Here is a 15,137-nt window from a genome sequence, read left to right as displayed (position 1 = left end):
CGTTGCCTGCTGCCTCGAATCCGAGGAGACCCTCCCCAGCACCGAACCACCGTGTGTCCTCGGCAGCCACAGTTGGTGCAGGGGACAGCCTCTCTCCTGGCCTCCCTACTACCAGCACCCCCGAGCTCCATAGGGCTCGGCTCGGAAGTGCTGGGGGATGGAATGGACGGCCCCAGCTCCGGACGTCCGCGGGTAGCCAACAGGGTATCCAGGCGAATCGACATGTCCACCAGCTGATCGAAGCTTAGGTTGGTGTCCCTGCAGGCCAACTCTCGACGAACGTCCTCTCTTAAGCTACACCTGTAGTGGTCGATGAGGGCCCTCTCATTCCATCCCGAATTGGCAGCCAGAGTCCGGAAGTCCAGTGCGAATTCCTGCGCGCTCCTCCTCCCCTGTCTGAGGTGGAACAGACGCTCACCCGCCGCCTTCCCCTCCCGGGGATGATCGAACACCGCCCTGAAGCGGCGGGTGAACTCTGCATAGTTCACAGTAGCGGCGTCTATTCCTCCCCACTCGGCGTTGGCCCACTCCAGTGCCTTGCCGGACAGACAGGAGATGAGGGCGGACACGCTCTCGTATCCCGAGGGTGCCGGGTAAAGTTCCACCTGGAGCAGGAAACCCTGACACCCGGCTGCAGTGCCATCATAAGCCCTCGGGAGCGAGAGCCGAATCCCACTGGACTCCTGATGTGAGACGATAGGAGTGGCCGATGGTGTTGGTATCGTTGGAGGAGGTGTGGGCAAACCTCCTCTCTCCCATCGTCCCAAGGTGTTCATCACCCTTTCCATGGCGGCACCAAGATCTTGAAGCATAGCTGCCGGTTGTAGGACGCGCTCCTCGAGTGATCCGGTCGGTGCCGTCGCTCCTGCTGACTCCATGTTGTGGTGTGTGATTCTGTCACGACTGTCAGTGAGATGCGGTTGAAGAAGTCAGGCGCAGGACACGGAACTCTCGGAAACGTACTTTAATCCGATACTAACAAGATGAACACAGAATAACTCCACACAGGGAGGAAATAACCCGCTCACAAACGACATACGTGAAGGGAAACAATCACACACAAGATCCCGATGAGAGACAGGGGTAATTATAGGGCAACAATCAAACATAATGTGGAACAGGTGTAAACAATACAGACAAAACTAGACAGACAGCGATAACATCGATCGGCAGCAGCTAGTACTCCGGGGACGACGAACGCAGAAGCCTGCCCGAGCAAGGAGGAGGAGCAGCCTCGGCAGAATCCGTGACAATTATGAAGGAAAGTCTTGGCTCATTGAAGCCAATTAAAACAATGTTGACTGCCAACACTCCAAACATTATTGAGCAAACACTGGATTTTTTGTTGTACTGTTGCTATTACTCGTTACTATATCCTATGTTATTTAATAAACTGTAGTATCAATCCACAATGGACCAGGACAAGAATATTCCGTGCCCCCGGCCGAATTGGAGTTGATAAAGCAAAGACAATCAATAACCTACAGAACTTGTATGAAGTATTAAGCCATGAAGCCCGTTGATTGGCCAGTGAGTGGCCAAGCCCTCATCACACCTACTTGTTTATTCATCAAAGCCCGGCCCTTTCAACCACCACCAGCTATTGCACTCATAATTCAAGCTGTGAAAATAAATATTGCCAGCGCTTAGATGTATAATTGCGTTAGGTTTGTTAAAATAGTGTCAAAACCTTGTCTTCTTCCTCACTTGACAATCTGATTATCTTCTTCGAAATACTGCAAGAGGGGACTGACTAGACAATCCCACAAACTTCCTCAGTCGTGAATATATTCACCATGAGCCATCAAGCTTGTTGTTGTTGGAGGAAGTGTTTGTGCATTCTTGCATTTGATGGCTCTGATCTTTACAGTTGCCCCTCTCCTGGCTTTGACTCCGCTGTGAGCCATGGAAATGTCCTGGCCTTCCAAAGCTGACACTGACCTCTGCTACTGACCTCTAGGCTAACCAAAGGAGCACACACAGCAGAGAGAGACTAAGACAATAGTGCTGTTATTTCTATCATCTGGAGCCTGTGAGCTGCCGTAATTCTGCATGATGGCTTGTGTCACAAACACTCAGGTCATATATTTGGAATAATGTGTTTAAAATATTTACTTGAACTGACTAAGTATTTTTGTGAATTTAGTTTTAAGAGATAAGTCATTCCAATAGTTTAAACACGGAACAAAAAACTGTAAATGTTTTTTTAAACAGATACCGTAGCTATTTCCAGAAGAATACCCGTGATAAACAGAAGTTGTTTTTACACAATGATTTATAACAATGACAAATGTAGCAAGTGCATCTGTCCAAATCAAGACTGATACGGCCCAGTAAAAGAGGAGGAAAAACCCACTGTTTATAACTTGGAGGGAGAGAATTATGTATCACTCGGAGAAAGCCAGCGGAGACAGAGTAGGCTTCATCCTCTGAGCTGTTGTATTATAGGATCTCGGTGTGGAGGAGAATTGATTGCACATTCGTAATCACTGAGCAGCCACAGCAAAATTGCAGCTGCCAGGGTCATACTTCAGTCTCTACCCAACCATTTCTCTGAAAATTGGTCCATTGTAAAGCATATTAAGCTCTGTTTATTCATTCCAATCATTCCACTCTGTGAAACAAATCAGCACTAGGCCTATTTGCTAAAATCATCAGTGGACCAGGTCAATGTCTTTCAAATATGGATCTTCAGAACAGGAGGTTGGTGGCACCTTAATTGGGGAGAACAGGCTCGTGGTAATGACTGGAGCGGAATTGGTGGAATGGTATCAAATACATCAAACACATGGTTTCCAGGTGTTTGATGCCATTCCATTGACTCAATTCCAGCCATGGTCCTCTGTAGCTCAATTGGTAGAGCATGGCGCTTATAATGCCAGGGTAGTGGGTTCGATCCCCGGGACCACCCATATGTAAAAATGTATGCACACATGACTGTAAGTCGCTTTGGATAAAAGCGTCTGCTAAATGGCATATTATTATTATAATGAGCCGTCTTCCCCTCAGCAGCCTCCACTGATCTTCAGATACACAAGACATTACAACATTTAAAAGTAGAGATGGTTGGTGGGTTCAGTGAGTGATTGATACTGAACATGGGTTCTAATGTACAGTAATACTGGGTCCTTATGCCAACTCTCCTGTACATGGGTGACTAGTTTACAAGGAAACCATCTTCTGTGGCTTGAAGATTGTGTGTGAATGGCAGTGCTGGTACCCATCTGTCCTGTGCTAATCAGCTGTATTGTCCACAGATCTGCCAGTTCGTCAGACTTCACAGTCAAATACTGAAATATAGTAGCACCATGTTGTAGAGGAGAGCACGGTTGGTTCACTCGCCTTTCAACAAGCCTTAGTACCACGCCTCATTACTTTCTATTGTATCTTTAACTGGCAACTGATGCTGCAGACTCCTCTACTATTTTCTCCAGAACTCGTCAAAGGCTTGAGGACCTGATGATAGCGATACAATACTATTTTGACAGACAATCATTATGTGAAATTGATAGAACATTTTCTTTGCATGTCATAGTTGCCTATTATGAATAGATTAACTCTCTGGGGTGTTTTCTCTGACACAGATTAATCCTAATCCTGGACTAAAAAGCAAGATCAATGGTGATTCTCCATTGAAAATGCTTTTTTTGTCCTGGATTAGGCTTAATCTGTGTCCTGGAAACCACCCCTTTATTTCCAGAATATACACTTTGTGAACAGTGATAGACCCTTCACAGATTTACAGTCTCTATAGTGCCATTATATTCTTATACCATAACTTTGTTAAATAATTAAATCTGATTGGCTTAAGGGCATTCTATACAGTAGGTGTTCATTATCCTCATGGTTGCAAGAGATAATACAAAGCTTTGAAGTAGTTCCATCAGAAAATGTCTAATAACATTTTGAAAGCAATTGGCTGTTAATAGCTCAAACAATGGCTTATTTTGTTGGAAAGCATCTGCCAAATAAATAGCCTTGAAATTGAATGTATTTGATCTCTGGCTTACTCTTCCCATAGCTTTTACTTGTACCGTTATTTTCCTACAACAACTGCATCTGTACACAAGCTGAACTGCCCTTCCTGACAACTGATGATATTTTTACCAGCTTGTTTGGACTGTACTCTCCTTAATGACTCTACCAGACATGCTGTGACCTTAAGACAGGACGGACAACAACAACCTGTCCACATTCTCACAAGTCAAATAAAACAACAAGACAAGGGAGAAGCAAAAAGCCATGATAACATTACAGTGCTCTCCTCAGTCTAGTAGTCTGACTTTCAGCATGACTTTATTTTGCTGAAGTGTTTGACACAGCCATGCCAGGACCAATGTCAACCCATATAATTCTAAAGGAATTATTCAAGCACTGTTCAATCAACCACCTGTGAGGAAGGCAGATCCATCCAGTGGAGCTGCATCTACGTCACCTTTCAGTTTCAATGCAATCAGCATAACATAATTTATCAATGTGACATGGGTTTTTGTGGGCCAACTCAAGCCATCTAGAATCTATGAATAACATCTACCACATTGCCTGTGGGTCTATTGGCTGGAATATTGGTTGACAGGATACTTTGCAATGTCCTCTGTTACCTCTGGCCTCTCTTCCTACAACTATAGACGGTGACACAGAAGACTGTGTCAAGCTGTTACAGTGAGAGTACAAGAGGTGGGAAGGAAATGGATCAAATGAGACAGAGAACCAACCAGTGTGCTGATAAGATTGAAGACCACCAACAATTAAAGACCACCAACGTGTATGGTGTTGTGTACTGTGCTGCTGTACAAAAATAAAATTAAGGTGTCATTATTTCAAACCAGTGAGCATTTAATAATCATAACTGTTTACATCTAGCATACAGTGTTTGTGCTTCCTGATACAGCAAACCTTTGGATTGCCATCCATCTTTGTAAACCACAGAGCGTAGTCAGAGGCTGAACATAATGAGCCAACATTTCACAATCAGGATGAATGGAGCAATGGTTATCTTTGGAAAATACATTATAAATGTCTCTTTGTGAAGCATCATTTGTTCTAATTTCACTGCAAGATAACCTGACAATTGACACACAGACAAACAGATTACAATTGCCTCATGTTGACAAAATCATGTACCCTTCTGTCATTGGTGATTCTGTTCTTGATTAAACAATTGTTTAATTTTACCAGTGTACTAACTCTCTCTCATAGCACACAAGGATAGGACAGTGTATAAATAACATTATGTCTGGGAAAGCAAGGCCATGGGAAAATGAATGGTAATACAACTGATAAGAGCTGTGATTACATTGATACATGCTTAAACTAAGACTAAAGTAAGCATAGGGATATGTGCTGAAGAACGAAACATACAGTGAGGGAAAAAAAGTATTTGATCCCCTGCTGATTTTGTACGTTTGCCCACTGACAAAGACATGATCAGTCTATAATTTTAATGGTAGGTTTATTTGAACAGTGAGAGACAGAATAACAACAAAAAAATCCAGAAAAACGCATGTCAAAAATGTTATAAATTGATTTGCATTTTAATGAGGGAAATAAGTATTTGACCCCTCTGCAAAACATGACTTAGTACTTGGTGGCAAAACCCTTGTTGGCAATCACAGAGGTCAGACATTTCTTGTAGTTGGCCACCAGGTTTGCACACATCTCAGGAGGGATTTTGTCCCACTCCTCTTTGCAGATCTTCTCCAAGTCATTAAGGTTTCGAGGCTGACGTTTGGCAACTCGAACCTTCAGCTCCCTCCAAAGATTTTCTATGGGATTAAGGTCTGGAGACTGGCTAGGCCACTCCAGGACCTTAATGTGCTTCTTCTTGAGCCACTCCTTTGTTGCCTTGGCCGTGTGTTTTGGGTCATTGTCATGCTGGAATACCCATCCACAACCCATTTTCAATGCCCTGGCTGAGGAAAGGAGGTTCTCACCCAAGATTTGACAGTACATGGCCCCGTCCATCGTCCCTTTGATGCGGTGAAGTTGTCCTGTCCCCTTAGCAGAAAAACACCCCCAAAGCATAATGTTTCCACCTCCATGTTTGACGGTGGGGATGGTGTTCTTGGGGTCATAGGCAGCATTCCTCCTCCTCCAAACACGGCGAGTTGAGTTGATGCCAAAGAGCTCCATTTTGGTCTCATCTGACCACAACACTTTCACCCAGTTCTCCTCTGAATCATTCAGATGTTCATTGACAAACTTCAGACGGACCTGTATATGTGCTTTCTTGAGCAGGGGGACCTTGCGGGCGCTGCAGGATTTCAGTCCTTCACGGCGTAGTGTGTTACCAATTGTTTTCTTGGTGACTATGGTCCCAGCTGCCTTGAGATCATTGACAAGATCCTCCCGTGTAGTTCTGGGCTGATTCCTCACCGTTCTCATGATCATTGCAACTCCACGAGGTGAGATCTTGCATGGAGCCCCAGACCGAGGGAGATTGACAGTTATTTTGTGTTTCTTCCATTTGCGAATAATCGCACCAACTGTTGTCACCTTCTCACCAAGCTGATTGGCGATGGTCTTGTAGCCCATTCCAGCCTTGTGTAGGTCTACAATCTTGTCCCTGACATCCAACGAGAGCTCTTTGGTCTTGGCCATGGTGGAGAGTTTGGAATCTGATTGATTGATTGCTTCTGTGGACAGGTGTCTTTTATACAGGTAACAAGCTGAGATTAGGAGCACTCCCTTTAAGAGTATGCTCCTAATCTCAGCTCGTTACCTGTATAAAAGACACCTGGGAGCCAGAAATCTTTTTGATTGAGAGGAGGTCAAATACTTATTTCCCTCATTAAAATGCAAATCAATTTATAACATTTTTGACATGGGTTTTTCTGGATTTTTTTGTTGTTATTCTTTCTCTCACTGTTAAAATAAACCTACCATTAAAATTATAGACTGATCATTTCTTTGTCAGTGGGCAAACGTACAAAATCAGCAGGGGATCAAATACTTTTTTTACCTCACTGTACCAGATGAGGACTTTGTTTGAGGGCTAGAACTAAATGATGGATCATGCCAAATCAGTTGAAAAAATGTCTGTCTCACATGTCAGGAAACAATGTAAACTTTATGCAAATGAAGCTTCCCCAGAAGATGAATGAGATTGTAAAACCAAAGCAATAATAGAGGCCTTGATACAACAGGACAAGCAGCCTTAGGAAACCTCTGTATGAGCTTGTGCAGAGCTCTCATTATCAAGCTATAACAACCTACAATATCTAAACAGTTTGCTAAGATCTTTTTTATTTATATGTGCGATCCAACATACAGTATGAATAATACATGCAGTATTGATATTGCACTTATGAATTCAGATTGTGTATAGGCTATATTGTTAATCATTATCATTATAAACATTGCATTGACTGACCATGACCACTGACTGACCACTAAAATAAAACATAATAAATCTCTCTCCAGTTACATTGATCAGTAAATGGAGATTACAGAACATATCTGTCATGAGAGATTGATGATGTGACATATATAGAAAGAGCCTTTAGCTCTGCGGGAACTTGATGAGATCTCAAGGGATATAGTCTGGACTCATGAAGATGTGAAATAGAAATGGTATCTTCTGGCTTGAATCCAATGGAGGGAGCTGGGAACATTGGTATTCATAACACAATAAAACATGGATGTGAATATCATTTTCCATACAAAGTTGCCAGGTTGATTACAGTCCAGAAAAACTGTACCACCATATTTGCTGTAAGCAACAGGTTCTTTCTCTGGAAATGATCTAGCTAAACGTCAATTTTTCTCTTTCTTTAAATTACATTTGTAACAAAAACATTTGTTAAATTCACAGAAGTTCACTCCAACAGACTTCCATCATGTGATCATAAAAAGCATATAATTCTGTGAACATTTCTGTGGAAATTCTCCAGTAAATGGGTAGAATCTCTCAAATTCCCTGTCTAAAATAGAGCCATTGGGCACGTTCGAGAGGATCACTTTTGTCAAGACGTTGACCATCATTGGTCACCGCCTTTCAAAGTGTGTTGCATTATGGACAAAAAAATGTGTCAGACTTCCGACTACGCATCGACTGCATGAACTTTACAAAAATCACGTGATCAAAGGTCATGCAGTTTCTGATTAAGTCACCTTCAAGTCGCTGCAGTTGCTTCTCACCAACTGCACCATGCAGCCATCACCTGCATTATGGGAGGCACTATTTGTCAACCAATCATTAGGGTGTTTTGTAGTGATGGGCATTCCAAGTCTTTTCGATAAGCCAGATCTTTTGGCTCCGTTCACCTAAAAGAGCCGTTCATTTGGCTCCCAAACAGCTCTTCGTTCAGTAGTGCATAGAAATGGATGAAAAAACATGAAAAATAGAGCATTTCTAATGTATAGCCTAAAAGTTTGCCTACCTTTATGTCAGATGGTGAAATGTGAGTTTAAAAAAAAAATTGCCTGAAGAAATTAGATTGCTTGCAAAAAACACATAGCCAAAATTTGCGTGGACCAGAATGAGGCACTCTCCTCACTACCTATTGTTCCTGCAGTGAGGAATTAACATCTTCACATATAGGTTTTCTAACTTATCTACAGATAATCGTTGTCTGGAGTTTTTTTTTAAAGCAGTAGTAGCAGTATGCAAATCAGAGAGCCAAATGATTGTCTCTTTCACAGATGCGATTCAGTTCCCAATGTTGACCAAAAAGATCCATTCAAAAAGAGCTGTTTGTTTTTGTTTGACGCATGCGAACGATGTGACTGAAACAGGAACCAACTTTACCGCGATTCTAAAGCTACAGGGTATACAAATCATCTTTAACCAATAAATTGTACACACATTATGTTTTCAGTTTGTGAGTGTGTGATATGGGGGTATAGAAAAGTTTATTTCGACATTTATACAGAAAAACGTTTATAAACAATAGCAGCTATGTTGATACTGCCATGCTGATTTGAGATTTGCTGTTGGAAAACCACTAGTGTCCGACTTTCGGCTGTCACAGATGCACCTCCCCGACAATTTTCGTCTAGGCTTAGTTAGGCTTACTGCTCGAACACACCCATTGACATGAACAGGGTTGATGGTGAGGACTATTGTTTGAGGAAAGAGCGTCCACTTCTGGTAAGTAAACGAATGTGCATACATTACATTTATTCTGCATCTGTCACATTGAAATCCTTACAAGTACATTTCCTGTTGGCTATCCGTTCTTTTATACCTCAGTGAGGCTATCACAAATTGTGTCACTTAATTTACATTTCAGACAAGCCTACTCACCATTACATAAAAGTCTCCCCACCTCAGTTTCTTTCACAGCATTAGCACGAATCACTGTGAAATCCAGCACAATAGGTACGCTATGCATAATTTCTGTAAACAAACATTTAAGATACATTCATGCTTTATCATCCACTAACATTAGTGCACGCAGAAATAATATTGTAGACGGAAATGACCTCACACGAAATGGGCGCATGAATACCTGAAAGAAACAGTAAACACGGCTGGCTAGCTAGGTATTTTGTTTATAGTTTTTCCCCCCTAGTTATTTAACCACATTGTTCAAATGTTAATATTGCTTTAGCTTCAACCAATCGAAAGTGAAAACAACTTAACTATTCTTCAACCGACTTGCAAATTCAGAAGACTGATATCGCAGATCTATGTTCATGTTAGCTAGCTAGCTTGCTGCTAGTTTCGAACGGTCAGGGTTTCGAGCATACTGCTACTAGCTAGTCAGCGTGCTTGTGTAGCTATGACTCATGAACTAGCTAGCTAGTATACAGTATATAGCTAGACCTTAGGTAGCTATACCATTTGTCACGTGATGTATGTTTATGTAAGTGTCGTGATGGTATCGGAGAGGAATATCATAGGAATTCAATCTAGCTAACGTTAGTCACATAAGAAGGGAATTATAGCTAATGTTATTCACTAGCTAGCTAACTAGCTAATAACCTGGTAGTCTGTCACACTAGTACTACCACCAATGTAGTTCGTGATTTACATTATTCTTCTTGCTAGATCTTCAGATAGGCCTAATAAATGATTATAAATGGAATAAGTATCTAGCATGATGTTGGGTGCATGGGGTGTTAGCTAGCTAGTTTAGTTGGCTAGTTATACATAGAACTGTAGCTACATGATCATGTTTATTTTTCCCTTTCATGTCTCATCTCACCCAACCACATCAGCATGTGAAGCGTCATGGGAAGAGTGAGTATTAGCTAGTAGTAGTGTGCCTAATGTGAGAGACCAGGAATAACCAGCAATGGCTGAGGATGGGGAGCTGAACCAAATGGGGAGCCCCACCGGCTCATCTGGTCAATGTGGCCGCCAGACATATCGGAGTTGTGCCCATTCCCGCAGCCTGTTGGATGGGCTGCTTGGCCTGAGGCAGGGTGGCATCCTGTTTGATGTAGTGCTCCTGGTGGAGGGCAGGCCCATTCAAGCCCATCGCATCCTCCTGGCTGCCGCATGTGACTACTTCAGGTAGGCCTGTCTGCCTGGCACTTACCCCTTCGTTACTTTAAATCTGAAAGACTTTAGTCATTTCTCCCCTAGTCTCGCTTTGGGAAGAGGCTATTACTCCCCTAACCCTGCCTGTGTTTTCTCCAGAGGGATGTTTGCTGGAGGGCTCAGAGAGACACAGCTGACAGAGATTCCAGTGCATGGGGTGACCTACACTGCCATGACCAAACTTCTGGACTTCATCTACACATCGGAGCTTGAGCTAGACCTGGACAACGTGCAGGAGGTCCTGGTTGCTGCCACTCTTGTACAGGTATCTTATTTTTTAATGTGTCCTTTGGATCAAAGTCATATGTCTTGGGCTGTATCCCCCAGCTGACCTTTGCATTTGATCTTTTGTAGATTGAGGATGTTATTGGCTTTTGCTGTGACTTCCTCTTTTCCTGGCTGGATGACAGCAACATCTTGGAAGTTGACAAGCTGGCTGACGTGTATGGGCTGCAGCAGCTGGGGGCCAAGGTGCACTCCTACATCCTGACGAACATTCAGACGTTCTCTCGCACAGAGGTGTACCGCCAGCTTCCCCCAGAGAAGGTCCTCAGTGTGCTGAGCAGTGACGAGCTGGAGGTCAGCTCAGAGAACGAGGTGTACGAGGCAGCTTTGCACTACCACTACAGCCCAGAGCAGGTGGAGACAGACCAGGTGTCCCTCCAGGTAAGGCCAGCCGGTTAGTCAGCCACTCTCTTTGAGACATTGGAGGCTGTTTGCCCGTGGTCTTGATACTGCCGTACATCAGAAGCAGTAAAAGAATGCATACCCTCCACTGGCCATTTTGTATTACATGAAAATTCAATAACTTTGAAAGCTGTGTCACGTTTGACCACCAGGCTTGTATAGATACATGGCTGGTGAATGGCACCTTGATATCAGAGATGAACAAACTCAGTTGGGCCTTTGTGTAGGGATGTGTGGAACAGACTGTTCAGCACCATTACTCATTCTCCCTCTCTCTCTCTCACAGGACAATCTGAGGATGCTGGAGGCAGTGCGTTTCTGCCTCATGGACAAACAGGTGTTGCAGAGACTGTTTGGGCGGCTGAATCAGTGTCCGCTGAAGGACTTTGTGGCAGCTGCACTGCATTACCACGAGCAGGAGCTTTGGCAGCCCATCCTTCAGGGCCCCCTCACCCAGCCCCGTTCCAACTTCAACTGCATCCTTGGCTTCGGGGGTATGTTATCCTCTAGCTCACTGACTGAGAGCGAAGAATTGTTCCAGGTTTATCACCCTAGCTGGGGTGAGTGGAGGACACTCGCGGCTGCTCAGGCCCCCCGCATGTCCAACCAAGGTATCGCCGTGCTGAACAACTTTGTCTATCTGATTGGGGGAGACAAAAACACCAGCGGCTTTCGTGCAGAGACTCGCTGCTGGAGGTGAGACCCAATAGCATAGACAGACCCACTCTAACAGAGTATTGATCTGATCATTAGGCCTGCTGTCATGATCTACTGTATGGTTCTCTTAACTATCTACCATACAGAGCAGAATGCGGTGTCTGACAATGAAAGAAGCCACTGTATAGACGTGAAACTAAAGAAAATGGACATGAAACAAGTTGTAAATCAGGACTATGTATTCCTATCATAAAAGAGTAGGCTACATGTATAAAAACTGACTGGTGTCAGCTCAAAATGTCATCTGACTGAAAAGTTGTTGTGTTGCTCCATCTGGTTGAGTTCCCATGTAATTGAATTTGAACTCTAATTTGCTCCAAAAATCTGTTTACTGCTGACTTAATTTCTCCTTGAACAGACAGAGAAGTCTTGTTTTTCTTTGGATTGAAATCACTGCAGTTGACATCTTTGCAATAATTTTGCATGACAAATATCCCACAAAAAAATAACTTTCTAAATATCACTGTAATTGCCAGTTAATTAGCATGTCCTCTTTTTGACATTTGCCATTAACTAATGAAAAATCGTGATATTTGATCTCAAGCACTCAGTCTCCTCTTCACAGATATGACCCTCGCCACAACATCTGGAGCTCTATCAAGCCCCTGCAGCAGCAGCATGCAGACCACTGTGTCTGTGTGCTGGACGGACACATCTACGCTATTGGGGGACGCGACTACAGCATTGAACTGGAGTGTGTAGAGCGCTACGACCCACACACCAACACCTGGGAATATGTGGCAGCCCTCAGGAGAGAGGTAGGATCACACGATCGATCATGTCATAAAGACATAATAATGCCAAAGATCAAAACCTCTCTTAAGTATGTACTCACATTGTCCACAAGAGGGTGTTAGATATTCACTGATATCTGTTTGTCAGTGTCTATCAAAGTATGGAGGGAGAAGGGATTTCTGAGGAACCTTCCCTTGAGATAAACAACAACATAAACAACAAGTAGGACCAGTTCACCATTTGTTAGAATAATCAAATAAATATGGATTTCCTCCCTGAATCAGCTGTTCTTGATATTCCGGTGGCCATTGTCCTGATTTTTGATGTTGTGCCGATCCTGTCCCTGAATACTAGTCTAGACTTCCCTCTAGGTGTATGCACACGCCGGAGCAGTCTTGGATGGCAAGATGTACGTCACTTGTGGGCGGCGGGGAATAGCATACCTGAGGGAGACATACTGTTATGACCCCCAGCACAACCAGTGGGCAGCGTGTGCAGAGGGACCGGTGGAGCGGGCATGGCATGGCATGGCTGCGGTCAATGGACGAGTCTATGTCATTGGTGGCAGCAATGATGAGCGCGGGTACCGCCGAGATGTTCTCAAGGTACCGTACCGCCACTTACCAATGATATTCAAAGTGACTGAGCAACAGTTTGTAATGCAACAAAGGCTTGAGGTGTAAGATGTAAAGTAATGTACTAAGTTACTGGCCTCTTTTCCAGGTGGCGTGCTACAGCCCAGCAGCTAACTCTTGGTCTGAGATGAGTCCTCTACCAGCTGGTCATGGGGAGCCCGGTGTGGCAGTACTCGGCAGCCTGATCTACATACTAGGTGGGCGCTCTCACGACAAGGGCAACCGTATGAAATACGTCCACGTGTATAACACAGAGGCAGACCTCTGGGAGAGTGGGACAGCATTCGAGGAGCGCATCTCCGGCCTGGCAGCCTGCGTGGTGCTCCTCTCCCGTGCTGTGATTGGTCAGGCCAAGAACTGGGAGCAGCGCACCAAGGCATCTTGGGAGGACGTGGATTTGGACAACTCTGAGGACTGACTGACGTGGTCCTGACTGTGGAGGAGGAGACTAGAGAGGTGTTCAGAGGTGGCGTTGAGCTGAATCTGAGGGGAATCTGTTATTTGCTGAATCTTTTATTTTGCATGCAAGGGTGAAGGAATCCTTGTGGTATTTCCCTAGCTTGTTTGATACAGTGGTGATGGGAGGGTAGTCTCTACCTGCATGTTGACCACACTGAGTGCCTCTGAAGCAAAGTGTAAACCAAGGCCTTTTGCCTCTTTCTCTTGTGTTGTTGCTCCAACATCAGTACTTCTGGAGGCCTTCTCCCGTCCTTGCAGCTTGCCCTCACTTTGACCTGAAGACGTTACTGCGTATGTGTGCCAGATTGACAGATTAAGGTGACTTTACCACTTTGGTCTATCACTGGTGTTCCCCTTTACTGTATGCAGAGAGGAGAAGAAAGAAGGATCCTATTGTGAACACTTCCTCCACAAAATCATATGTTTCACAGCTCTTCAACTTAACATTACACCCAGTTCAAATGAGGCACAAGGGTATTCATTGACTATGCAATAATTTGATGAGGAGGAGTACTCGAAAGTGATCTCGGTTAACAAAATCTATAATCTCATGTTATTTAGTTTGACATTTTAGACCAAATAATAACCTTCCTTTTACAGTATCATTACATGTATAATATTTCAGTTGTTTAATGTTGCACTTGTGAAGGAAACAGGCCATTAATTTGCCAGCTTGGAAACTGAAACTGTTTGTCTTGTTCTGTTGAGCCTGATTCATGGTTTATGTTCCAATGTTGGCCCTTATAACCACTGGTTATTACTATGATATCATGAGAAAGGCAATAACTCATCATGCACTTTAAATTAATAATGATTAATTTGTCTTATTTCCACACTGTGCCTTGTTTTCTCTGTTACACCTAAGAAAGGGTTTCTTGTTTGGTTAGAAATGGGCCTCTTCTATCACAGTTTATCAAATTGTTGTTGATGAAAGAAAAGTCACTAATTGTTGTCAGTGGATTTGAATAAAGATGTAGTAAACGTGATCATACTACAGTTGGTACACATGAAATCATTCAGAATATTTTGCCCTGCATCTCAGTAATAAAAACAAGATAATATTCTAAACCCCAAGACAGCTGTTTGCCTATATATGTGACTTTTTACAGAGCAACAAATAATTGTAGAGAATGATTTAGTGAATAATTACTACTAATTCATGTAGTAGTAATCATTTATTTATTTGCAATTCCCTTTATGCCCAATTTAATTCCTCTATATACTGAGATTTACATGGTATTGACCAGGCCTGAGTGGTTGTCTGTCCTCTCATGGTGGTTGTTGTTGCCTTATGCCCTTTATCCTGCCCAGTCTCTGCTAGTTCCTCTCCATTTGGTCCTATAGCCCATTGACTTTATGAAGCTTGACTGCTGCTTTCCTCTCCAAGGCTGTTTCATCTGCATCTGCAAACCCCC

The 15,137-nt window shown here is 43.5% G+C and overlaps 1 protein-coding gene across 2 annotated transcripts; it reads left to right on the top strand.

The window, feature by feature from the left end:
• Positions 1-9,413: 9,413 nt before the first annotated feature.
• On the top strand, positions 9,414-14,796 carry klhl22 (kelch-like family member 22). 2 transcript variants are annotated; one of them, XM_084180962.1, is made up of 8 exons: positions 9,414-9,486; positions 10,165-10,462; positions 10,589-10,754; positions 10,844-11,155; positions 11,463-11,872; positions 12,459-12,651; positions 13,000-13,233; positions 13,352-14,796. In XM_084180962.1, the coding sequence occupies exons 2-8, from the start codon at positions 10,242-10,244 to the stop codon at positions 13,679-13,681; spliced, it is 1,866 nt and encodes a 621-aa protein (XP_084037088.1). In that variant the 5' UTR covers positions 9,414-9,486; positions 10,165-10,241; the 3' UTR covers positions 13,682-14,796. The 2 variants fall into 2 exon arrangements, with proteins under 2 accessions (XP_084037088.1, XP_084037089.1); XM_084180963.1 differs by lacking the exon at positions 9,414-9,486 and adding an exon at positions 9,695-9,809.
• The last annotated feature ends 341 nt before the right edge of the window (positions 14,797-15,137 follow it).

The sequence above is a fragment of the Coregonus lavaretus genome (assembly GCF_964263955.1).
Source record: "Coregonus lavaretus genome assembly, chromosome: 17".
Classification (NCBI taxonomy): domain Eukaryota; kingdom Metazoa; phylum Chordata; class Actinopteri; order Salmoniformes; family Salmonidae; genus Coregonus; species Coregonus lavaretus.
Note: the sequence above shows the minus strand (reverse complement) of the source record. Positions and strands in the feature narration are given on the sequence as shown.

What these genes read in the sequence shown, in the direction of transcription:
- klhl22 (XM_084180962.1), top strand. Translation starts at nt 10,242, where the DNA reads ATGGCTGAGGATGGGGAGCTGAACCAAATGGGGAGCCCCACCGGCTCA. An exon ending in TTGCTGCCACTCTTGTACAG is followed by an intron (nt 10,755 to 10,843) that starts GTATCTTATTTT and finishes GATCTTTTGTAG; the next exon opens with ATTGAGGATGTTATTGGCTT. An exon ending in TGGCAGCCCTCAGGAGAGAG is followed by an intron (nt 12,652 to 12,999) that starts GTAGGATCACAC and finishes ACTTCCCTCTAG; the next exon opens with GTGTATGCACACGCCGGAGC.